At 28.9% G+C, this 27,605-nt stretch overlaps 1 protein-coding gene across 2 annotated transcripts; it reads right to left on the bottom strand.

Annotated features, from left to right (window-relative positions):
* Positions 1 to 1,274: 1,274 nt before the first annotated feature.
* Positions 1,275 to 26,456, bottom strand: LOC129920578 (uncharacterized). Of its 2 annotated transcripts, none has more exons than XM_056001936.1 (5): positions 26,401 to 26,456; positions 3,591 to 4,361; positions 3,370 to 3,517; positions 1,645 to 1,797; positions 1,275 to 1,574 (listed from the first exon to the last, which is right to left on the bottom strand). In XM_056001936.1, the coding sequence occupies exons 2-5, from the start codon at positions 4,343 to 4,345 to the stop codon at positions 1,458 to 1,460; spliced, it is 1,173 nt and encodes a 390-aa protein (XP_055857911.1). In that variant the 5' UTR covers positions 4,346 to 4,361; positions 26,401 to 26,456; the 3' UTR covers positions 1,275 to 1,457. The 2 variants fall into 2 exon arrangements, with proteins under 2 accessions (XP_055857911.1, XP_055857910.1); XM_056001935.1 differs by lacking the exon at positions 26,401 to 26,456 and adding an exon at positions 12,210 to 12,400.
* Between the last annotated feature and the right edge of the window lie 1,149 nt (positions 26,457 to 27,605).

The following is a 27,605-nucleotide window of genomic DNA, read 5'->3' on the forward strand; positions in this document are numbered from 1 at the left end:
GAAGGATATCGACTCACAGAGCACAAAAATGTATTTTCTATAAGTTTTGGACTTGTGGTTTTGTTTTTAGAGAATTTTGAATTTTGCAAGTTTGATGGTGTTTAGACGCTCGGTTAACGAGATATGACGATTTAAACATTTTTAAAAGTGATTTTCTCCAAACGTGAATTTTTCAACTCCAATTGAATTGTATGCGAAGGATATCGACTCACAGAGCACAAAAATGTATTTTCTAAAAGTTTTGGACTTGTGGTTTTGTTTTAAGAGAATTTTGAATTTTGCAAGTTTGATGGTGTTTAGACGCTTGGTTAAGGAGATATTACGATTTAAACATTTTTAAAAGTGATTTTATAATTGTAATTTTATGTCATAACGTCATAAAAAAAACTATGTGTTTGCTGCCGCTGTTTTCTTCGATTGTACAAACTTTAAATTGTGGCATATTTTGTTGTAAAAAACCACTGCGGGATAAATATTAAACAAATACAAAAAAAAATAATAAACACGGTTTAAGTGTATCGGGTTTTCATTTTATTTATTCTTTATATCAATACGTGCACTGAGCAAAGATAATTAACATACTTTTTTTTTTTTTTTTGTTTGTTTGTTTCATATAATATCACGTAAAAACAAATTGAACTATAAATAAAAATATAATAAAATAAAATAAAAGCTAATACATAATACATTTTTTTTAATACATTTTTCTGATTTATATATATGATATAAATTTAACACAATTATATATTTTTATATTACTACACATCTGAATAAACATAATTATGAATATAAAAAATTATAATATAAAAAAAGAAAATGAATGAAATTATTTTTTTTTTCTTTTTGTTGGTTTTTTTTTTTTCATAAAATACGAGATGATTTTTGAGAGCACACAAATGTTTAATATGCTGATTAAAATTAGTTCTTTTCAGTTCGCAATTTAATTATGACACATTTACGTTAATATTAAATCTATGACAAAAACAGGAAGAGTTTATTTTATTGAGAATTCTACTAAGTTACTTGATTCAATTGATTTTTATTGGCAAGTCATTGTCGAGGTATTTTTGAAGGGTAATGAGTATTTCTTATTTATGATCAAAATTTAAATGGAAGAAAACTATTGGTATCATAATGCTATTTAAAAAAAAAAATTACATAACCTTATTCAAAATTCATTAATAAATTCTTCTTTAGCTCTCAAAAAATTCTCAATAAAAACAATTCTACTGTCAAAATTTTGTTTTTTTTTTTTTAACAAAAAAAAAAAAATATAGAATAAATTACTTTTTTATTATTATGTTATAAATATAAAAACTAATATATATAATGTCATTAAAGATAAAAGATTTGGTATTGAAGAATGTTTACATTTCCGAATAATAAGTATGTTTTTTAAAATTTATTTTTTTTTGTTTTCATGATTTTCATGTTTAGTTAAGGTATTTATTGTGTTTTCATTCAATGTCATGAAAGCGAAGTATTGCCCGTCCAGGTATTTCTGAATTGCAAAGTTTTTGTACAACATCGGATGCTTGATCACATGGAAATACTGAATATGGCGGTGGCTGAATCTGCAAAAATTAAAAAGTTTGTAATCATAATAATTATAATATTAATAATTTGAATAAAATTTATATGTACTTTGTTATTAGCAACCAATTGCACAAGATCATGTAGTTGTTGTATACTGCCATTTGATATTGGTATTATTTCTTGTTGGTTTTCACTTGCAAGACGTGCGAATTTGGGAAGAAGTTTTTCAGCAACTTCCTCGCTTATGAGAACAACTCCTCCCTGCAAGAATATAAATGATTTATTAGTTATGTTTGTTAGATTAAATATTAATATAATTTAATAAAATTAATAAAACACTTGAAACTCATAACAAAACAAAAAACAAAGTTTTCTGATATGTAATTAGGGTTGCCAACCGTACTCTAAAAGAGTATTGTACTCTATTTCACGTATGTGTACTCTATAATCATAACTCTGATAGAGTACGTCAAAATACTCTTTTTTACTTAAGGCTGAGTGTACCACCACATAAACATAAGCATCTTAACGTTTACAAATTGGTGGATAACTTTCATATTTCTAAAGATAGAATTGAATGAAAAAAAAACGAGGCTTAAATTATTCGACCTTATAATTTCTAAATTTGAACAATTGTAATTTAGAGAGTACAAAACACTATAATTTTTGTCGTTGTTTTAGGACGACCTATTTGTTTTGTGTTTGTTTCTTAGTCAAACTTAAAATTTAATTTTTTTTACTAAAGTTTTAATTTTTTTGTATTCAAATTTTGTTCACTATTTTACTTTGTTTTGTTAAGACCTTAAAATATTAGATTTTTTCTTGTAAAATATCAAGGTATTTAAAATTGTGTTAACCTTTTATGTACATATATTTTTATTTCGATGAATTATATTGATAACTGCAAAAATTGTAAGCCATATTCTATCTGTTCTTGCCACTTCAGCATTCAATGAGAGAGTATTTTCGGTCTTGAATATGAAATGGCGAGAGGAGAGGAATAGGGCTTAGTTGAAATTGATCAAAAATGTGCTCTTAATGTACATGAATTTTGAATTTGAACGTTTAGTCATACACAAATTTTAAAAACATCAAAAAATTGTTATGTACTGTAAGAAGCAAACAAAAAAAAATACATCTTCAAGACTTGAAATAAATGGTACTCTTCTATTTTCAAATGTACTCTTCTGGCTTTAAAATTCTGCTTTTCAAAATTCTGCTTATTTTACGAAAATTCTGTTTTTCAAAATTCTGCTTTTCAAAATCCTGCTTTTTTTACGAAAATTCTCAAATTCTGCTTTTCAAAATCCTGCCTTTTAAAATTCTGCCAGCATTATACTTGAACAAAAAAATTCTGCTCATTTTTTAAGAAGATTTTACAAAATTTTGCAAAAAATTAAAAAAGGGTTTGGAAAATGTTAACAGAATTTTGAAAAACAGAATTTTGAAAAGCAGAATTTTGTAAAGCAGAATTTTGACAAAAGAATTTTGACCCCGGCAGAATTTTGACCCCAACCCATTGAGAAAGAATTAGACATTGAAGATAAGTGCATCAAATTCAAATAATGTCGATATTCATGAAAATTATGATTTTTTCGATTTTGGTACCCTATTGGCAAAAAAAAAATGATCAGAATAAGTTAAGAAGACCATTACACAGAAACCATAACTTGCACGTAGTAATACAATAAAATGGAGCATCGATAGCATCTAGTTAATCTATAAAACTAATTTTTATACTCCTGCAAGTTTAATCGTTTGCATAAGATTACGTTATAGTTCAATATTAACCAACAAATAAAAGCATTTTAATGTGAAGAACAATAAACATACCATTGACAAGCAATTTATAGAACGATGTAGACTTCTTGATGTTGTTCCAAAATCAATGACAACGTCAACAGCTCCACCGCATACATTTTTTGTTCTTTCAATTAATTGTGGCTCGTACAAACATTCATTCCATTGCACAACGTTAACACTATATTTTAAATAAATAGAAAAAAAAACTAAGTTTCATAAAAATAAAAAAATTGAATATTATAAAAGCTTACTTTTTTATCTCGGTAGCCAAACGAAAACCTTCATCTCGCAAACTGGCAACAGTTATGTCAACTAAATTGTTTGCACCCGAAGTAGCAAAGTGATATGAGGCAATTCTAACTGCCCACAATGCCAAACCACCTGTGCCAACAATTAGAATTTTACATTTTTTATCTTCGACGCAACGTTCTTTGCGATCTTCAAGAATCTTTGTAACAACTGAATGAGCTTTAAATACAGCATTCATAGCCAATAATGCGCCAGTTGGCAACATTGCAGCTACACTCATTGGTAATTCATCAGGAATTGGTACGATATATTTTAAATCGGGAACAACCATTAATTCAGCATATCCAGCTGGATCCTCATCAAATGGATAGACAATAACACGCTGTCCAATTTTCAAAGGACAATCTGAATCGACCTCATCACCCAAACATTCAATTACTCCAGCCACTTCGAATCCTGGGAAAAGTGATCCCTCTCGAAATCCTTGATGTGCTGGCGATGATTGTTGCTGCTGCTGCTGTTGCTGCTGTTGAGCTGCTGGTGTTGTTGGATTATAATCACTAAGCTCTGATGAAACTGATGACATTGAAGAGATCGAAGCAGATCGATTGCGTTTGTAACATGCTCCAGCACAAACAATTTTAACACGAGCACCTTTAACTGGAGTATCTTGAATCGGAACATAGAAATTGAATACGCAGTTTTTGACAATTGATCCAGGTGACTCAATTGACAATTGACGACACAATTTGTTCATTTTGAAATGATCGTTTCTGTAAATTCAAAAAAAAAATAAAATTTCGATTAAAATTGGAACTTGAATTTCGAAAAGAAAAGTTGTTTTTCAAAAGAATTTATAGGTTTTGTTCGTATTAAGTTTAAGAAGCGCAAAATATTTAAACGATGCAAGATCTAAATAAAAAAACAATATCTTGGGAAATGATAAAGATATCGAAAGAAGGAAAACTGTTCTTATAGAAACCATTACGATTTATGTTGAAACAATTTTCCATATATGAGGCTCTGAGAACAATAGTGGCGTAAGCCATAAAATTCAGTTTTGAGCTACGAGAGATTTAACCCTCTGTAGGCATACTAGACCAGTGCCAATAATTTTTGAAAATAAAAAAATTATTAGCAGCATATGGGTGGTTGGAAAATTTAGGATAAATGTTATATGAAAGGGGAAAAATAAATTGCCCACAAAAAAATTGGGGGAAAGGGGGTGGGTGGGCGAAAAAGTGGGGTGGGTGTCAAAAATCATGGTTTTTTACGATTTCTGTCAAAACTAGACGTCCAATCGAAAAAAGTCAAATGCAAAAGTTGTAGGTAGTATAAATGTCTACAACTTTTACTCAAACAATTTTTTTCTATAACCTCAAAAATATTGGAAAAAATGCAAAAATACGATTTTTTGATTTTTTATTTTTATCTTTTACAAAAATGGTTGGATTTTAACAAAACTTGGTTAAAAACTACTTTGTTATGTTTTCTATCTATTAAAAATGTTTTTTGAGCAAAAAGTGAGTTGTTGGATTTTTGACGAATTTAATTTGAAAAAATAGCCTATTTTTCAATCAAAAAAGTTACCGAAAAAATTTTTGATTTTTGAAAATTTTGGAATGCAATTATTTAGCTTAAAACCGTTTTTTAAAGATTGTGTGGAAAAACTATACTTTTGTTTTAGAAAATATTGAGAAAAATTGAAAAAGACAAAAAAAGGATTTTTAAGATTGATTTTTCCGTAAATGACAGTAATTTGGCTAGAAATAATTTTCCATAGAAACCAAATTATACTTTTCTAATGGTCATTGACCTTTTAAATTTGAATCAAGCACTAGAATAGCTCTTACGTGCAAAGTTTTTGAGATATTGAATTTTGAACGTCCAAAACACTATTTTTCTGATTTTTGGCATGGTAATATGTCAAAAACTTGATGTGATAGAATTTTTCTGACTTCGGATTCGAGCTCAGCGCACAAAAAACTATTAGAAAAATATACTTTAATTCTATAAAAAAAAAACTTTTTGACTAGTGAATTCGAACAAGGCATTCGATTTTTTCTTCCCTGTTCGAATTCACCAGTCAAAAAGTTTTTTTTATAGAAATCAAAGTATATTTTTCTAATAATTTTTTGTGCGCTGAGCTCGAATCCGAAGTCAGAAAAATTCTATCACATCAAGTTTTTGACATATTACCATGCCAAAAATCAGAAAAATAGTGTTTTATACGTTCAAAATTCAATATCTCAAAAACTTTGCACGTAAGAGCTATTCTAGTGCTTGATTCAAATTTAAAAGGTCAATGACCATTAGAAAAGTATAATTTGGTTTCTATGGAAAATTATTTCTAGCCAAATTACTGTCATTTACGGAAAAATCAATCTTAAAAATCCTTTTTTTGTCTTTTTCAATTTTTCTCAATATTTTCTAAAACAAAAGTATAGTTTTTCCACACAATCTTTAAAAAACGGTTTTAAGCTAAATAATTGCATTCCAAAATTTTCAAAAATCAAAAATTTTTTCGGTAACTTTTTTGATTGAAAAATAGGCTATTTTTTCAAATTAAATTCGTCAAAAATCCAACAATTCACTTTTTGCTCAAAAAACATTTTTAATAGATAGAAAACATAACAAAGTAGTTTTTAACCAAGTTTTGTTAAAATCCAACCATTTTTGTAAAAGATAAAAATAAAAAATCAAAAAATCGTATTTTTGCATTTTTTCCAATATTTTTGAGGTTATAGAAAAAAATTGTTTGAGTAAAAGTTGTAGACATTTATACTACCTACAACTTTTGCATTTGACTTTTTTCGATTGGACGTCTAGTTTTGACAGAAATCGTAAAAAACCATGATTTTTGACACCCACCCCACTTTTTCGCCGACCCACCCCCTTTCCCCCAATTTTTTTGTGGGCAATTTATTTTTCCCCTTTCATATACCATTTATCCTAAATTTTCCCACCACCCTTATGCTGCTAATAATTTGTTCAACTTTTGCCCTCTGAAAACCGGATTGGCACTGGTCTATACCTCTTTTTTGCGAATTTGGTTTATACTTTTTCATGTCGCTAGAACTTTTTTCGGTCTCACTATTTTATAGAGAATCATATATGAAATTGATGTAGAATATTCCAAGGAATTCGAATATTGTATTCACAATTCAAAAAAATGTATTTTCACCCTTATAAAGATACTTTTTTGTGACCACTTTGAATTTTTGTCCTGCCAAATTCGCAGAGGGTTAAGAAACAGGGTTTTTTTTAAACAACACTTTTTTGATTACCATCTAGTTTTGAGTGTAGCTAAAAAAAAAATTTTTGTTTCGACAACAAAACCCTTATTAACCAGTGTAATAATCAACTATTCTGCCCAAAATCAGCTTTTTGACATTTCAAAAATTTGTGTAGAATTTGTTTTGTAAAAAAACATTCACCAGATTTGTTTTGATTGAAATACAGTGAATGGATTATAAGAATTTGCAATGCGTCAAAAACAGTCTGGTGAATGTCGAATTCCTTTCAACCACTTGCAATCGCTACTAAAATTGATACTTTTTGACTATTTAGAAAATTTAAAAAGGTAGCGTTCCTTTAAGTGAATGTATATGGTGTCGTTTCATGACAAAAACATGTTCATAAAAAACCAAATCTGGTTTTAATTTTTAACTTTAATCTGTATTTTGCATGCGATGTAACACATCATCAATTGCGTATCCGATAAGCGCCAAGTGAGTGATCTGATAAATACAACAAAAAAAAAAATTGATAATTTAATCGGTCGAATATCAAGATACGACATTCAAATGGACATTTATTGTAATTCTTGAATTTTAGGTCGCAAGGGTCGATTCGGTACATAATGAATGATAAAAATTTAGACCATCGAACCGTTGAATGACTCTATCTGTTGTCAACTGTTAAGCAGCGTCCATATTATTTTGATTTGTAGTCATCAACACGCTTGATCAACAAAGTGGAATAAATGTAGGGTTGCCATGCGTCCCGGTTTTCCCGGACATGTACTCTTTTTTGGCTGTTTGGGGGACTTCCGGGATAGTTTCTATCAATTGTCCAGGATTGTACTCTTTTAAAGCCTTTAAAAATCTCACTTTTTGTATGCCACTCTTAATTCATTCCTTATTCAAAAAACGAATCGAGTTCATTAAAAGCGAGGCGTTTTTATTTTGGTCTATTATCTGCTCAATTCTTTTTTGTGTTCTGTTCCAATATAATCAAAACTAAAAAATGTGCGTATGAGGTACTGGTTAGTGAATTATCTGACCAACAAAAATTTATTTTAATAATTTATTTAAATTTTATTATTTATTACAGTAGGTACCTTATTGTAAGACTCAAGGTGCAAAATTTTAAACGATTAAGAAAAATCAAAGGCCGCTTAAGTAAGTTGCTAAGTCAAAAAGACCATTTCTTAACTTAAATAGTAACTTACTAAAAATTTTATTAGCATTTAACTAAGGGCCAATTTCAATTCAATAGTCAGTTAAACAGTCATTTAGTACTTATTCATAAGGATAGAGAAAAAATCAATTTTTCAACAAGCAGATATAGCTTATTCCTTAGAATAAAACTATCTGCTTCTTTTAGAGACGAATAAAAATTATTCTAAGGAATAATCTCAACAAAAATATTGTGTCAGTTGTCAAAGCTGTTTTGAAAGAATTTTGAAAAAAATACAGTGCAACACAAGAAAACAAAAACAATCATGAATAAAAATGACGTTTAATTTTAAATATTTTTGAATTTGACAGTTTTTTTTTTGTTATTCTGTAGAATAAATTATTCTTGATTGAAAAATTCAATGTTTTTATCTGATTGTTTATGAGCCTAATAACTTTATTCGTCGAACAGTTAACTGACTGTTTATTAGAAGATTGAAAAATTGGCTCTTAATCGTTTAAAATTTTGAGCAATTGGATTTTAATGGAATTTAAAAATTTTTTTTTTACTGTAACTATGTACATTTCAACTTTTGTAATATTAGCTAAAATTTTTACTTTTATTTTTTTTTGTGAAACAAGGGAACAAGGGTTAAAAATGTGATTTTTAGTTAAATTTTGAAAAGATTGTTCCGATTTTTTTTTTGTTTTTATAAAACTATGCATTCCTTTTGTCCTAGATTTGTACTCTTTTTTGTGTCCTTATTTATCCGGGAAAGTCCGGGATTTTACACATCTCGATTACTAGTTTCGTCAAAATTTATCTGGCAACCCTAAATAAATGTGAACATTTTGATCAATAGCGCAGCTCAAACGCAACCCGCAATATTGTGTTGAGGAAAATGACAGTTAAATTTAAAACTCATATTTCACTATTGACTGACACACAACAATGACGATTGAGTTTGTTGATACTGCTTAACAATTTAAAATAATACCTATAATTTTAACAAAAAAAAAAAAAAACGACTTCTTTCTCATGGATGGCATAGTAGGAAATGGACCAAATTTAAATGGGACCATACGGTAATCATCAGATTCAAATAAAAAAAATTATCAAAATCGGTTCAACTAATCGAAATTTCTGACGTATGTAACTAACATTTAAAAAAAGGATGCGTACTACACATGTATAGAAGCTATACTTCTCACTGACAGCAGGTAAAAAACAGAGTTGGTCAACAAAAAGTCTGTTTGGGTCTGCCCTAGAAATATTCATATTTTAGGCAGTACCCAAACAGATCTATAATGATGGCTTAACATCTACTTACACAAATGCGTTTCTTAACTAAATTTTTGGGAAAAGAATTTCAACAACAACAAAAAAAACCTCAATTATTATAAAAGAAATTAATTTTGTGGTATCTATAAAACTTAAAAACAAAATTATTGTGTCTTTGTAAAGCACAAAAGTAAAAATTGAAAATAATAATAAATCTATTTTTAAACTTTTATAGGTATCTTTGTTATTAATAAATAAGTAGGTTGTCATTGTTATATTTTTGAACAAAAGCCCTTCAATATTATTGATTTAAGATATTGTTGATATATATCAAAAGAAAATATGGAACTATGAAAATTGCCGAATCTGTCAAAATCAAGATTATTTTATTACTTGAATACAGTTAACAGATCATTATACTTAACGGACATGACGGATGCGGTTTAAAGTCGGCTTTGGTAAGAATGTGTGAATTGGGATCGGGTCAAAATTCTGGCTTCAAAATTCTGCTTTTCAAAATTCTGCTTTTTTAACGAAAATTCTGTTTTTCAAAATTTTGCTTTTTTTGTATTCTGCTTTTCAAAATTCTGCTTTTTAAAATTCTGCTTTTCAAAATTCTGCCAGCAATATAATTGAACAAAAAAATTCTGCCAATTCAGTTTTTTTTTATAGCATATGCGCTGACTAAAGAAAAATACACCTCATTTATGTAATTCAACATTGGTACTTTCCTAAATTTTTTTGTTTAAGTGTCGCAAATATTTTTTAAAATGCATAGACTGACTTTCTTTCAAATAAAATCTATGTTTAACTTATTGGAACCGATGTTGTTTGATACAAAATATTCCTTTTCTTATTCAAATTTTTGAATATTCATCTTTATTTGATAAATTAAAAAAATTTTAATTATTTTCGGAAATGTATTAAAAACCTTTTCTTAATATTTTCAAATTTATTTATTTATAAAACAAAAATTAGTTTGCTTTCAAAGAATGACAAATTATGAAGGTAAGTAATCAAATAAGCAGAACATTTTTCAAGAAGATGATTTTACAAATTTTTGCAAAAAATTAAAAAAGGGTTTGGAAAATGTTAAAAAGCGCGAGCTTATGTTATTTGATTACTTAAAGCAGAACATTTTTCAAGAAGATGAAAAAAAAAGAAAGCTCGCGCTTTTTAACATTTTCCAAACCCTTTTTTAATTTTTTGCAGTATTTTGAAAAACAGATTTTTGAAAAGCAGAATTTTGAAAAACAGAATTTTGAAAAACAGAATTTTGAAAAGCAGAATTTTGAAAGCAGAATTTTGAAAGCAGAATTTTGACAAAAGAATTTTGACCCCGGCAGAATTTTGACCCCAACCTGTGTGAATTTTATACAATAACTGACAATTGAATCCGTTATAAAGTAAAGGATGCGGCAGATTCTATAAAATTAATGAGCGCTCATAAAACTTCTGAACTGTCACGAAAACTCTTAGGTGTTTTTTTGTTTTATAAAAACTAGTTCATTTATGAGATATCGGCCTCAATGCTTTATTTTAAATTTTATTCTTTTATTCGAGACCGGTTGTATACAAACAAATGAATATTACTTATTAGTTATTACTTACTTAGAGATATTTAAAACTTTATGTTTTACTATAACTTAGATATGAAATTTCACGAAAACAAGAGTAAATGTGCGCATGATAGATAAAAATCTAGCAAAACAAAGTCTAAAAAAATAATAATAATTTGTATCTTAAATTGAAATCAGAATCACCTGTGAATAGGATGACTACGTTCATATCAGTTAAATATTCAATTATTATCGATCGGTATATTAAAACATGATTTTATCTTTAAAATTAAACTGAGTGTTTACTAATCTTAACTTTGTGTACTATAGTGTACTCCAAAAGTTACCTTGAATAAACAAAAACAATAACAAAAAAATAAAAAAACACCACATAGAATAAATAATAAATAAAAAAAAGAGATTAAACTTAGGTAATAAATTTATTATTATTTAATTTATTTCGCCTACAAGGTTTTCTTAGAACATATCTTGATTTTATATACCTACAAGTATTTTGTTTACAAAACTAAATTTATTTCAAATTGTCACAGATAATTTGTATTTAAATAATGTTGTTGCCCTTGTAAATCAACATTAAAAACAAAGCTTTGGTAATTGTATATCGTTAATATATGTACTAAACATTTTATTCCGTTTTTTTTTTGGTTCATCTAGATTTGACTTTTTATTTAAAATAATAATAAACTTATCATTTTCTTAATCTCTTCTTAGTTACATACAATCATAACAATTTAGATTCCTAATCATGCTAAGCCACATGGGCCTAGTACCTGTTTCTATTATTTAACTTTGTAGATTCAAGACAGTTTAAAAGTGTTATTAGCTGTGTTTTTTTGGTAAAGATATCCGCAGTAGGATTTCCCAAATATCAACATTGAACAAAGCTTTATATGCACCCACCAAGATAAATGAAAAAGCAAAAAAGAAAAAGAAACTATTACAATTTGTCAAAATCCTATCCGCAGCTCGACTTAAATTCTAATCCTATGGGATGGGAAACTCTAAACTTTAACTGCGGATACGAATAGCAATACAACAGAGATATTATTTATAAGATGTAGATGCATGAAGCATGTGAAATAATTCATCATTAAAATAAACAAAACCTTTTAAAAACATAAGAAATGGATCGGGTAACAGTTCTTATTAAAATAAAGTGTCATATATTCAATTTGAATTGACGATGACGTTTCAGGTTTAAAGTTTCAAACTGTCAAAATAAATCAAATTTTCTTGGTATTTTAAAGTATCATTTACTGATATACAAATTTCTAATTAAATTGTAATTGTACCATCGATCGACACATAAATACAAAAAAAAAAAAACAATAAATAATAATGACAATGCATATAATTTACCCAGACTCCGACTGTGAATATATTTCGGCAGCCATTCTCTTAAACTTTTCTGTATATATGTTAAACTTTTTTGTTTATGTTAAACTTTACACGCACTTTTTTTTTTTTTTATTTCAAAATTGCCAATTAAATTATTTTTCTTCTTTTGAATCAACAAAAACAAATATTGCTCTATTACTTTTTTTTATTAAATTAAAAAAAAAAATCTTTAATCAACTTTTTTGTCAATGCTTTAAGTTTGATATTGTTTCCTCAACTAAAATATGTTTTGATACGCGTATGAGTTTATACCCATGATCCACCCAAGAATATTCACTCAAGATTGTTTTTTTTTTTTTTTATCAACAGAACAGAACAAAACAACACTTCACTCTCCATTACGAGCGTACTTAAGTTCGAGTTCGTTCAATTTTTTTGTTTATCATATTTTGATCTTCTTGAGTGTAATTTTTTTGATTTGTTTTGTTTTTTGTGAATAATAATGATGCTATGGACACTGGGCCGGATTGTTTATTATGTGGAAGAGAAACATATGCACAGGCCAAAGAGCTTAATGGGGCGCATTTGTAATTCTAAATCAGTACGATTTTTGAATTTATCATTTTTGAAGAAATATAGCCTTATTCTGCTTTTCGATTCACGTGAATTGAAAGATTTACTTCCTTTTTCACGTCAAATTGGCTTTGAAAATCTCTAACTTTTTACGAAATTCTTAAGATAAAAAAATAATGTTCTTAAGTTTAATTTTAACCCCCATTTAAATAGTTCTTATTTTGGAATTTCACATGAATCAAATAAATAATTCCAAAAATTCTATTTCGGTGTTTTACAGAGTGAAAATTAACTTTTTGACAAGAATGTCAAAAGGGATTAACTAGTGATCTTAGCATCACTATTTTATTGTATTCGTACATCACAAAATCATCATTTGTCCACCCTACGTTTAGGAGATATTCAAAAAAAAAATAAATTTTGTTCTAAAAAATTTAAATTTCCCTAAAATCCCCAAAAAATATCTACTTTTTTCAAAAAATTAAATTACTGTCCACCTCGAGATAGACAAACAACAGAAGCTTAAATTTTTGAAAAATGTAGGTAATTTTTGGGGATTTTATGGGACTTTGAATTTTTCAGTACAAAAATTTGTTTTTTGAATAATTCCTAAACGTAGGGTGGGCAAACGAGGATTTTTGGTAAACATAAAGAACTCGAGGTAGACAAATGACAGAAATTTGAATTTTTGAAAAAAATACTTTTTGGGGATTTTAAGGAACTTTGAATTTTTCAGTTTGAGTTTTTGAAAAAAAAAATGATTTTTGGGGATTTTAATGAGTTTTAATATCTTCAGTGCAAAATTTGTTTTTTAACTGCTACTAAATGGAAGGTGGAATTGGTGGAAATCGAGGTGGACAAACGAGTATCCTAGACGATTTTTCATTTTTCAGACTTCCTTAAAAAAAAACGAATTTGCTCTAAATTTTTTTTGAAGGGTGGACAAATGAAAATTTTGGTTGCACGAACATGGACAAAAGGTAGACAAACAAATTAGACAAGTTTGGTTCAAAAATTTTGAGGTCGCAGTTCTGGCTTCACGGAGGTAATTTTCCTTGATTTTGTACGTAATTTTCTTATTTTGTATGGGGGTTTCCGAATTGTACCGGGAGACTAGGCAGTTAAAATAAAAATTCGCAAAAATTAGAGTATTTTGTTTCCCTATTTAGAACTAAATGATATCCATCCCATTGTATATATATTTCTATAGTACTATCATGAAGTCGAATTTAGTATTAGTTCATGTAGCCACTTTTTTTAAGGTGGCGCTCAGTGTGTTTTTTTTTTCATACAAATTCTGCTTTTTCAAGTCACCACTAGAGTTCCTAAGATCGTTTCACTTCATGATAGTACTATGGAAATATATATACAACCCGACTAACAAATTTGCTTCTATAAAGCTTTACAGGTGTTAATGTAGCTCCTGTAAAGCTGTATAGAAGGGATATTGTTTGATGGGAATGCTCCATAGATATGTATAAGCAATAATGTCAGGTTCATCCATGGTATAAAAAGACAAGGTATGATCATTAGAGCCGCCATCTTACAAAATGGGGTAATAAGGTTTTGAAGTTTAATTTATTGGCAAATTCAAAAGTAACAACAATTTCCAAGACAAATTTGTTTACAACAACAATTTCAATGGGCAGCTGTCAAAACCTTAAGTAGCCATTTTTAAGTTTTGACAGTTCTCGATACAGAGTTTTTTCTAATGATCATACCTTCTCTTTTTATACCATGAGGTTCATCAACGTGAGGAGTTTCTGTGGTATTTTCTTGTAGTGTAATTTTTTTTAAAGAAATATTATATGGTTGTGAGTTTAAAACCAACCGCAACAGAGATGTTAATAATTAATTTTTCTCGGGGTTCTAACTCTGCTTGTGCTGGCCCTGTTAATGAACAGAATACGTTCATTAAGTCTGTGTCTGATAGAGTAACCATGTGTTAGAAATATTTGTAAAAAAAAAAATAATATAAATAAAGTTTAATATTTTAAGTGGAAAACTTTATATAGCCTTAATTTTAGCACTTTATTAATAAATTATTAGATTATTCATAAATTATAAGTTTAACTTGAATAATGCAAGATTAGTTTTATAATGATTAGAATGATGCATTTCGATATAACTAAATGTACGAATGTTTAAACGAGAATTCTTCCGCACAATATTCTAATTATGTTTTTATATCGTTATTCATTTGATAGTTCAGAAAAATCCAAAAGAATTCTGAAACTGTTACATTGGCACGAAAATGACATCTAGAACGCTTTTCAGAAGAGATTGCGAGCGCAAAAAATACTTCATTTGATTATTTTGTTTTGATTTGATAAAATTTGAGATTCAAGCGGAGGCGATTTAAACTGATTCATCGGATTTCACAATAAATGAAATCACCCAAAAATAAATACATTAATTAATTTGTTTAATATTGACCCTTTCGGTAGTACTGGCTGTCAAGTTCACTCAATTTATAGGCTCCGATAAATGCTTCATGTCAATGTTCATAAAAATGCAAATGACAACGACAAGTCATATATTCATACATGCTTGATATAAAAACACTCATCTTTATACTTACTTACTCAAAAAGATTTTACAAGATTTGTGTATATCGATTGAGGGTTTTGCATTGTTTGAAAGAGTTAAGAATAGTTTAATCTAATTGTTTTTAATAAAAAAAAAAGATCAAATGGTGTTTCGTGAGATAGTCTTTTTGCGTAATACGATCAACATTATGAAGCATTTTGAATGCTCATTCTCTTCTGAATAACAGTTTTTAAACCAATTTAAATATCGAAATTAAATGGTTTATTTATTTGTTAGTTTTATTTAATTTACTTAGTAAAATAAATAACAAAAACAAGAAAAATATTACATAAACTAATCAGGAATCAATCAGATAGGCTATCTCTGAGATACTTGAGAAATCGATATGTTTTTGAAGGACTAACATCGGATAGGCAAAATTATCTATCAATAACAAAAGAGAACTTATATATTTTCGAATATCTCCATGGAATCATCAATTTAGTGTTGTATAGTATGATTCTATATAACACAAATATGCATTTAAAATTTTTTTTTCTAAAAATTTTACTCTCACACAGAGAAAAATAGACCACATAAAATAGAACAAAAACAATAAGATTTCTCTATGGTTTTCATCCAATAAGGAAACCTTATTAAAACAATCGGGTTTTCCTTATTGTTTTAAAATCTGCAAAAAAATAAAAAAAACGATGACCAGGCTGGGAATCGAACTGGAGACTTTAAATCATTAGTCGCCCACCTTACCACCTGAACCAACCTGCCATGAAAATATTGATCGCGATTTTTGTTCTAGTGCTAAGTTGCAACTTTTCAGTCAAATTTTAATAAGATTTTCTCTATAAAAATAATAAGAAATCTCCTTAAAAAAACCTTATTAATCGTTGATTTTAATAAGATTTCCTTATGAAATGTATGGACGGTAAAACAATATGGCAATCTGTTAGTTTTTAGCGGGTCATATTTTTCTCTGTGCAGAAAACAACAATTTATAAGCAATTTTTGAAGAAACTAGACAACAAACAATGCGAAATCAAGACACATAAAGTCAGCTGAGATTTCATGATCTATTTGCCACTTCAGAGCTTCAGACTCAAAAAAATCGAATCGAGATTCAAATTTCTGAATCTGGATTTGTCTCCTCTGTTTGACATTTTATCTCAAAATTTGGTGTTGTTGATGTTTTTTTTTAAAAGGTATGAACAAATTTCTCACACAATTACAAAAACAAATTTCAATAAAATGGGAGAGTCAGAAAAAAAATCTCCATACTATCTCACACATGTCATAAATGTAAAAAATGTTGAGGTGGGAAACAGGGCATGAAATAACATTAAAAAAAAAAAATTGTCAGAATGGACGGGTTAAGGCCCCAACCCATAGAATCCGTTGCGTCCGTTCCGTCAATCCATCCGTTGAAGTTGAAGGATGGGACAGAAAGGGGTGACCCATAGAATACAGGGCCCAACCCATAGAATCCGTTGCGTCCGTTGCGTCCGTTGCGTCGAAGTTTTAAAATAAAATACACACGTTCTTATGGGAAGCGACCCATAAGCGACGGATCGGACGGAGACGGACTTCCCATAAGAACGTGTGTATTTTATCGAGCTGTCAGTCAAAAACTTCGACGCAACGGATTCTATGGGTTGGGCCCTTACGTCATATGACGGATTGCTTTTTGACAGCTCACTTCAAATTCCGAGGTGTGTTCGATATTTTATCGCTGAATGTGCACTAAGGAAGTTCTGATGCAAGAAATTTTTAACTATTATTGTTGTTCTTTTTTTAATAAAATAAAATGCGCCACTAGATTTCATGTAGGTACTTGCTCTTCAGTTAAAAACAATTTTTAATAACAGATTATCATTGCTAGATATGACTTTGGCATAGTAAAATTGAACTCTACAACAGAATTTTAGTATTTAATTGATATAATTTATTAGATATATCATTAAATGTAACTATTATTACATTTTCTTCACAAATAAACAAATAAAGTTCACAATTCATAAAATCGAAAAAGAAAAGAACACAGTTCTTAGTTCTGAAATTCCCCGGCGTGCTCTCAGAAAAAGAAAATCGAACTGGTCTATTGTTGACAATAAATGTCAAAGGATACGACGGATGAAAAAGTAGAAAGTTGGGCTACTTCTTTCGTCGAATCCGTCCGTCTCCATCCGATCCGTCGCTTATGGGTCACTTCCCATAAGAAAATGTGTATTTTATCGAGCTGTCAGTTGAAAACTTCGACGGAACGGACGCAACGGATTCTATGGGTTGGTCCCTTTAAGAAAAGTCAGGGACAAAAATTTAGTCATGTTTCATGTCTCTAATTAGTAAGCTGTCAAAAAGAAAGTATTTAAAATTAAGATAACTTTATTCGCAATGTTACACTTCTTCAGAAAACTACACAGAGAAGAAAAAAAAAACTATTTTAACATTTAAACCGGGATAAATATTTTAAATAGGTAATATTGACTAGAAAATAGTCATTATTGACTATTGAAGAATACGAGTACTTCGATTGACTATAAAAATAGTCAAAATAACTATTTTTTTGTTTTAACTATTTTAATAGTTAACCCGATAAAAACTATTTTATTTTCAATTACATTTGACTTTTTTTTTTACACATTTATCTGTATATTTTATGAGATTGTATAAAAGAGGCACCTTAAATAAATCAATATTTCTATTAATTTATTTTGCAACACCCTGTTTATTATTTACATTATTCAACAATTTAGACTCATTTCTCATTTGAATTTTTCATATGATTAGGCATCAAAGTTCACTCAAATAAACGACATCTCAAAAATTTGCAATTTGTATTTATCCAATAAATTTAAATTTTGTTATACTCTATTCAAATTCAATATAGCTAGGTACGAGTACGAGTATACCTACTTAACTTAATAAAGACATCTGCTGTAGATAGTAAACAAAAAAAAAAAAAAACAAAAAAAAAAACAACATCAACAATCAAGAAATACAAAAATCTCAACTTATTTGTTTAGAATTTCATGTAAACAATCTGATCACTCACAGTTATCGTGATGCGTGCAGCTAGATGGTATATGGCATCTGACTGTCTGAGTAGGCTGACTTAAAAATGTACGAGGGCAATGCACGAATCAATGTAGCTTTATGGCGTTGCTTGTAGAATGACATTTACCCTATTTTTTTTTGTTTTTTTGTTATTAATCAGGGAACAATCCTTTTTACAAATTATAGGATACAAAAGTGAAAATATTGTTTTTTTTTTCTTACTAGTGCAAAATTTTTGTTAAAATGAGTACACAAATTGTTTTTTGAAGTGAAAACTTCTTTAGTATCGTAGTGATTTGAAACAAGATGAAACGAAAACGCGACACGAACATTCAACTTGTTATAACTTTTTTGTTTTAATAGATAGATGAATGAAATTTGAACTATAGATAGGTGATTAAGTAAACTATAAATGTACTAAATTTCAATTAATTATATATTCAAAATTCTGAGATAACGGTAAAAAAAAATGTTATTTTTTTACACACGTTATATCTTTTGATCTAGTGCACATACAAATTTGATTTAACTTTAATACGCATGCTGATAACATAACCTTTCATTTGATATATCACAAATGAACAAAAACTGTTCGAGCTCTACAAGTTAAACAATTTTAAATTGAAAAACTTGAAAAATACCTCAAAACACCTGTGGAGATCTGTTGACGATGACCAGTGTAGGAAGTACCGTAATCTCAGCTTTAAAAAATTCTTATTTTTTTTTCTAGGCATGGTAGAAATATGATTCATACGTAATATAAAAGGTGAAATAACCTTTCAGATGATATAAAATTTACTATAGGTTGTCATTTAAAAAAATATATTTAATAGTGTTAAAAGAGAAAAAAGATTGTTTTTTTTTGCTTTTTTGATGAAAAGTGATTTGGTTTGAAAAAAATAAGCTCTTCTTGTAGATGTTGTATAGACATGGACGACATAAATATTTTGAGCTGAAACAATAAGCTTTCAGATGATATAAAATTAATATAGGTTGTCATATAAAAAACATGTATTTAAAGGAGATAGAATAAAAAAAAAGGTAGATTTTTTCTTTTTCTTAAGGTTTCACTTCTACCACGTGTGAATTGCACACATGACTTTTTTTTTAAAGCAGAAAAATAAGGTAATGGTGCAGCCACTATTTTAAGTTTTCTACCCTTAAAAACTATACAAAAATACGTTTGAAAATGTTCATTTTTGTACTTTTTCACTAACTTTTTGAGCCAATGTAGTTAAGCCTTATATCGAAATAGATACATGCGTTTAAAGTAGAATGAATAGGTGGTACCTTACTTTGTGTTAAGTTTTTGTTTGTGATTTCTTTGTTTTATATCTACAAAACTATGAAGGCAGAACAAATGGCTATATAATTTATCTGAAGTTTTTCAAGTCTTTTGTTTTCAATTAAAAATCTACAATTAAAGGCTCCTTTGTGAAACATTTATTTTTGTTTCAATACCTTCCATTATTTATCCAAAATTAACGTTGTTTTATTTATATTCTCATATCTTTAATTAGAATGTACGCTGCAGAGTAAGAATCATTTGGAAGATAAGTTCCATTAAGAATTGCATTTAATGTAGTATACTCAGCAAAATTATAACAAAAGATACCTTCTATAGACTATTTGAAACAGAAATTAAGAATACATTGCCTTGTTTTATTCTTATCATGGATATAGAGAGAAAGAGAGAGAGTCTAGAGAGAACTCAACTGGCATTTAATTATAAATTATTTGGGTTGTTGGTTGATTTTGTTTCTTTTTATTTTTGGACAAGTAATATTCTTTGTACGCACGCTATTTACTCATGATCATGATGGTGAGGTCACGTTAATATTGGAATAATAAAATTTGTTTTTTTTGTTTTTTGTATTAATAATCTTGTTTACAAATTTGACTGTGTTATTGTTTTATTTTCATTTTAGGAGTGAACTGGTAAAAATTTTGAACTTAATCAAAACATGACATTAGTTGGCTTTTTATTTGATACTTTGAAAGGGACTAGTTAATACTATTGGAGGGCCTTAATGGTAAACATTTTGGGTATTCAATAGTCACGGGTGGAGCATTTAAATAATGAATTTCAAATATGTATTTGTCATAATTGAGGAGTTCTGTTCTCCACATTCAAATGCTTAATTTAAACAGTTCAAGTTCAATGAAAACAGCGAATTGATCCCACAAATAGGGCTCTGAAATAAAGGTGAAAATTGAAAATCGTATGAAAAATCTCAATTTTTGGTTTTATTTTTGTTTTTTCGATTTTTTGAGAAACTACAAAAAGTGTTTTTTATCATCTCTTAAAAAGTAACTCATCAATTGTACGAAATTTGCATAATACCAACTTGTTAATTAATTAGACAATGTTATCAAAATATGTGTCAATTAAAACAATTTTGAAAATAGATACATCTTTGCAACTGTCATGGGTGGGAAAAAATGTGCTTAGCAAGAATAAGGTTTTTAAAGTTAATTTAAAACAGAATCAAAAAATTACTATAATATCAATAAAAAAGTATAGCTAAATTATAGTAAAACTTAAGACACTTGACTGATTTAGACTTTCACGTTGTAGATGTAGATTAATTTTAGTTTAAGAAACTCTATTTTGAAAAATCAAATGAAAATAGTGCCTCAATTAATTTTTGATGAAACGTCTTGTAAAGCTATGAACACTGGCTGCATACAGAAAAATTGTGACTCATGCTGACGTTCCACTTTTCGTTAACAGTCTGGTAAAGATTGTAATCAACGCGTCGATTTGGTCGATTATTTTATGTTATATTTTGGCTTTAAACCATAAATATACGTTAATAGAAAATAGTTCACTTCTTAAAATAAACATGTACAGTGGAACCCGCTTGAATTAACTCGTTTAACAGAAAAACCCATAAGTTACATATTATTTCCTTCGAAATTTTAATTTTATTCATCGAAAAATTTGCTTAACCGAAAAACCTGCTTTAAATGTTTTTTGTCGTTTCACTTAAACGGGTTTGACTGTATTACTAACCAAAACGTGAAAAAGTAAAAGGACAAAAATTGAAAAAATAGGTAGGTAATCAGAGTTAATTATTATTTTAATCTAAAAACTATATTGATTCCAGTCAAATTGTATTCAGATTCATATAAAAGTGGAAAGTTCTAGTTAATAACGAATTAGAAGTTTTTGTAAGGAAATAATGAGAAATTATAGAAAAAAATAAAAAAAAAAATTGTTGTAGGTACTGTTGTTTGAAAAGTGCCTTTTCTCGGTGTATAGGTATGGTATAAAAGAGGTTAAAATAGCCCACAATTTAATGTATGGAGTACATCTTATGCCCATCGAATTAAAGTTCGTTGAAAAAATGAGTAAAACACACAAAATACTATTTTCCAGGTACCTACTGATTTTATAGACTTTCCATGCTTTTTTGCTCTTTTTAGTGAAAACTATAAATTGTATAAGCAAGTAGGTGAGACATGAAATGTTGGTAATGTTCTCCTCTTCCATTCCACATAAGTCGTTTTTTTTTTTTTTTTTTTTTGAAAACGTCTTACTTTTGCAGTAATATCCCCCAGTAAAAAAAAATTCAAACTTTTCAAAACTCAATAAATTGGCCATCTGCACGTTTCCGCAGCAAGTCTATACGTCATTACCTTACCAAATACATAAAGTTTACTCTACAAATAAAAATATTGCCGAATCGGGGGCGATAATAAAACAAAATTCTTATTAAAGTGAAAACTTTAAACTAATTTATTGAAAAATGACCTTTAACTTAAAGGTCCGCTAATAGTATTAAATATATTAAATATAAACAAAAACCATTATTTATTACAAGTTTTATTAAAAAAAAAACATTAAAAATGTGAAATTTCAAAATGGAACATCAGTTTTTAACCTCTCCTGCACTTTTAATTTGGCGAGTGTAGAAGTTTGGATGATACTCATTGCTGTCATTATTCTCTTACTTTGACTATTTAAATTTTTTTTAACATCACTTTGAAAAATTGAATTTTTGCCGCCTAAACCCTTCAAATCGACCTACGTTGCAAGTAGGCCGTGTTAGTTAACACCGTGTAAAATTTTTGACACTATTGAGGTGAATAAAAAAATTTCATATTTTTTAATTTTTTTCTCTGCCTCTTTTCTGCCATTAAACTCCTTTTTAATAAAAAAAAACTAACAAAACTATCTCCAAAAAAAGTTAACCTAATTTAACCAGGTTCCAGAGCCCATTAAATTTTTAACAGTTGAAAATTTTGTAGGTATTCACCTCAATAGTGTCAAAAATTTTACGCTGTGTTAACTATTTAACGCAATTCACACACGGCCTTAATGTGATATTCAATAATTAAATAGGGTATTTAGGGGTAAAATGACACGGAAAAAAATTAAAAAACCGTTCAGTTTCTTTTTGTTTCTTTGCATTTTAAAATTTGACACTTTAATAATCTAAAATGCATTCACCTGAATTCCCTAACTTTAAGCTTCATATTTAAAAACTTAAAAACACAAACCCTTAAATACCTCGAAACATGAAAAAAAAATAGAATTGTACCACTTTCAAATACAACGGTCCATTTGTTGAGTAATCACATAATAATTTATTTTGAGTGAATAATAAAAACAAAGAAATAAATCCTTGGATTTATGAAGTTCGGAGAGATTGAATTTAAAACTAAATCCAGGAGTGAATAAAATGGCATGTTCAAGTTCATGTTTCAGGATATAAACTTTCAAATAAGCTATAGTTCCTAGATTTTTTTCTACCTGTAATAGTTTGAGCTGAACGCGTTGATTTTGAATAACTCAGTTAAGATAAATTTACAATCCCCGCGTTCAACGCAGACCACCTGAACTTAAGATCTGAATTTTCAGAGGCTCTGATTGGTCAGATGTCATAAAAACTTAGGTGACATTTAGTTACGTTTTGTGACATTTAGTTACGATATTCAGGTGGAAATTTGTATCTGAAAATTCAGATGGGTGTGTTTGTGTTGGTGAAGTTGGTAAATGTGCCAAATGTGCTACACCAAAATTGAACTTTATGATTTTAATACAAGTTATACCTAAATGGTTTTGTTATTTCTTTTGTGTTTGGACATTTGTTGCGGTATTATTGTTATTATTTGTTGATATGATATTATAATCCATATGTAATTAATATAATTTTGTGTTTTTCCTCCGCAAAAAAGGAATAATGAAAATAAATGAGGAAATAAAAAAAAATTAATGAAGTTGGGGAAAGGTACAGCTGTGTTCAAAATAATAGTAGTGCCTGCAAAAAAATAACATTTGTTATATTTACGGTGCTTCTATGGTTAAAAATTTAATTTCTTTGATGTCAAAGTTTGTAACGGTCAATTACTAATAAATGTATCATAATTTTAAAATGAAAAAGAAGGTGCCAAATAATTTTTCATTGATTTTTGGTTGTTCTTTCGAATTTGACCTGTTCAGAATAATAGTAGTTAAAGTTATTTTTTAAGAATTTAAAAGCGGTTTATAACTTAGAATATTTATTTTTGGTTTAAAAGTAAGTACTCATATAATTTGAACAATTTTTCAACAAAAAACGGTTTGTTTCGGTTTTAATCTATTTAAAGTTCGAAGAGCAAAACACTGCAGTTCGGATAACGGAAACTTATACCAAAGCTGCTTGAAGAAGGGAAAACCTGCTTGGAAATTCATGTGTATATTAGGATGCTACCCTACAATGGTAGCCAATGCAATGAAGTCAACGAAAGACCCGAAACGCGCGGTAGAAAAAGAAAAAAGACCGCCGTAGATGACAGGCGTACTGTCCAGACGAGCAAAGTTGAGCCTTCTGCATCGTTGTTTCACATCCAGAAGGCTTTAAGTCTGGATTGCAGTGCAGTGAACATTCGGGGGCGAATGTTAGAGACTTATTTGTATGCTTGAGTCCAGGAAAAATCCCGCTGTTAACAAAGAAATATGTTAAAATACTTAAATTTTCGACCCTCCATGTTTAACTGTTTCCATCTTATACTTTGGAACATATTCCGTATTGGGTGGACGTAGGACGTATTGTGGAGATCCAGTACCACCAAAGGGGACAAATTTGCTCTCATCAGTAAACAATATGTTACGCCATTACTTTGCTGGCCAGTTTATGTGGTCTTTTACAAACTGGATACGCTTTTTAACATGTTTCGCTGAACTTTTCGTGGACTTCAAGCATACAAATAAGTCTCTAACATTCGCCCCCGAATGTTCACTGCACTGCAATCCAGACTTAAAGCCTTCTGGATGTGAAACAACGATGCAGAAGGCTCAACTTTGCTCGTCTGGACAGTACGCCTGTCATCTACGGCGGTCTTTTTTCTTTTTCTACCGCGCGTTTCGGGTCTTTCGTTGACTTCATTGCATTGGCTACCATTGTAGGGTAGCATCCTAATATAAACATGAATTCCCAAGCAGGTTTTCCCTTCTTCAAGCAGCTTTGGTATAAGTTTCCGTTATCCGAACTGCAGTGTTTTGCTCTTCAAACTTTAAATAGATTAAAACCGAAACAAACCGTTTTTTTGTTGAAAAATTGTTCAAATTATATGAGTACTTACTTTTAAACCAAAAATAAATATTCTAAGTTATAAACCGCTTTTAAATTCTTAAAAAAATAACTTTAACTACTATTATTTTGAACAGGTCAAATTCGAAAGAACAACCAAAAATCAATGAAAAATTATTTGGCACCTTCTTTTTCATTTTAAAATTATGATACATTTATTAGTAATTGACCGTTACAAACTTTGACATCAAAGAAATTAAATTTTTAACCATAGAAGCACCGTATATATAACAAATGTTATTTTTTTGCAGGCACTACTATTATTTTGAACACAACTGTATGTTATGAACCCAACTACATAATTTTTACAAATGTGTACTAAAGTGATCTCATTGAAAATATTTATTAATAACTCTGTTTTTACAATCACTTGAACTATTTTTATTAGATATTCTAGAAAAAAAATGTTTTTTTTTTTTAAGTCAATCCAAGTAAAGAAAAAAAAGTAGATTCTTCGTTAATAGCCCTGTTCCATTGGATGTGGTAGTTTACTCTAGTACAACAACTACACATTCCTATCTCCTCGAGTAGAAGATCATGTGTTAATTCTAGTACTAGATCTACTCATGAGTAAACTACCACCTCCAATGGAATGGAACGGGGCTAATGTCACCTGAAATTCAGATGATTTTTTGCGTTCAACGTCAAAAAAAAATCTGAACTTAAGTTTAGATGTTGCGTTGAACCCGGCCAATATATTTTACCAAACTGCTAACAGGCTCAAAGGTTAACGGAGGAATGAGTCACCCTTTTTTGGTGAATGCAGTCAGTCTTCATCGATTTATAAAAAAAAACGTTATAATGTCAAAAAATCTAATTCTTCAGAAAATGCAACGCTATTTCGTGTACTATTTTTTAACCAACAACAAAAAAAATCCTAGTTTTCTTTCGTTTGAAAATAGGATTTTAGATTCTTCGTTTCCTTCCTCATCTCGTCCGCTCACTCAACCACTCAACTGCAAGCAAAACCCTAAAAAGGTCTTGGTAGGTAGGTATACCTTTTTCAGTATCACGCAGTTAGCACATGATTTTGTCCATTGATTAGAACACGATACATTTTTGCATGTAGAGATGGCAGGCAAATGGGGTGGTGATAGAATTGGGTATGGGTGGTATCTGGCAGTGGCAGTATGCAAAGTATACCAAAATATTAATTTTTTTTTTTTTTTTGTTTATTTACACAATGATAGTATATACACATATGGAGCCAAATTTGTTGTTGTATAGCCTTCTATTATGTATTTATTACAGGGATAAAAATATTTAACTTGAATGCAATTTGAGCCGCTTGTGTTTATTTGTACGAAAGAACAAAATATAAACAAAAAAAAAAAAAATTCCTGGAAAAAAAATATTAGCTGGAATAGGCAGAGGCAAAGACATGGCACGTACATATTAGAAAATGACATGATTCTTTTCAAATAAAATATATTATAAGAAAATATAAGTAGGTTAATATTTACATATTTCTCTTCTTATGTTATGCCTTTTCTTGTAAGTTGCACTTTTTGTTTTTATTACTATGCAAATCAAACAAACAAACAAAATAGTAACACACGGTAAAAATTCACCGAACAATGTAATCAGAAGAGACGACTTTGAAATCACAGAAAAATTGAACTATGAAATTGCTTCCAAGGATGTGATGGTTATAAGACGAGAGTTCTTTGCAATGTTTTTGTTCTAAAAGGGAGTTTGTTGATACGTATATGTTTGTATGTGTATATATTTTACGTTACTCATCGATGGTACTCAATTTTCTTAAGTTTTTGAAAGTCGCACGTTTCATCAAACAGAACTTTGAAAGTTTTTTTTTTTTATCCGAAAGCTTTCGGATAATGGATATATTGAGCTTTTTAGCAGTCTGTCTTTGTCTTTTTCCTTTCTATTGGGCTTTTAAGCAATTTGTCTTTGTCTTTTTCCTTTCTATCATAACTGTTTATTAAAGAAGTACAAGAAAAAACCAACCAATCAAATCAAAGCAATTCTGAGGAAAACAATGTGGATTTTTGAAAGTTATAGCTTGTTTTCACTAGAGCCCAAAATGAGATAATTACGCAAATTATGTCATTTCGAATGTGAAATTCTGTAGAAAAAAAAATTGAATTTGAAATCTGAACTGACCGCATTTGCGAACAGTTTTAAATCAGTGCTACCAAACTATTTTTTTTTTTTCATAAATTGTTTATAATTGGTTTACAAACGTGAAAACTGACGTTTGAAATGACAAAATAGGTGTGTTTTTTTATTACCACCGGGCTTAACTGGACAAAAAAAAAACGCGAGAAAAATTGGCACCACTGCATATTAAATATAAAGTTGTTATATTTTTCGCTTTTGGGTGTGTTTTTGAAAAAAAAAGTTTAACTAACTATTAAATAAATATTTAAAACAATAATTGTCATTACAAATTAGTTTTGACGTTTTTAAACAAATTCCAAACAATTTACGAACAAGTTGATTTGGTAGCACAGATTTAAATCTGTTGAAAAAGTTAAGTCCAGAGAATTCTCTGGGCTAAACAACTAAGCCCAAGGGGCTAAAGTGTTGTTGTATTTAACATGTAAATTGCTTAGCCCCGACTGCGTTTTTTTTTTGTCCAGTTAAGACCGGTGCTAATAAAAAACACCTAATGTATTGAACTAGTTTTCCCAGCATATATTTTTGT

This window comes from Episyrphus balteatus, chromosome X (genome assembly GCF_945859705.1).
Source record: "Episyrphus balteatus chromosome X, idEpiBalt1.1, whole genome shotgun sequence".
Classification (NCBI taxonomy): Eukaryota; Metazoa; Arthropoda; class Insecta; order Diptera; family Syrphidae; genus Episyrphus; species Episyrphus balteatus.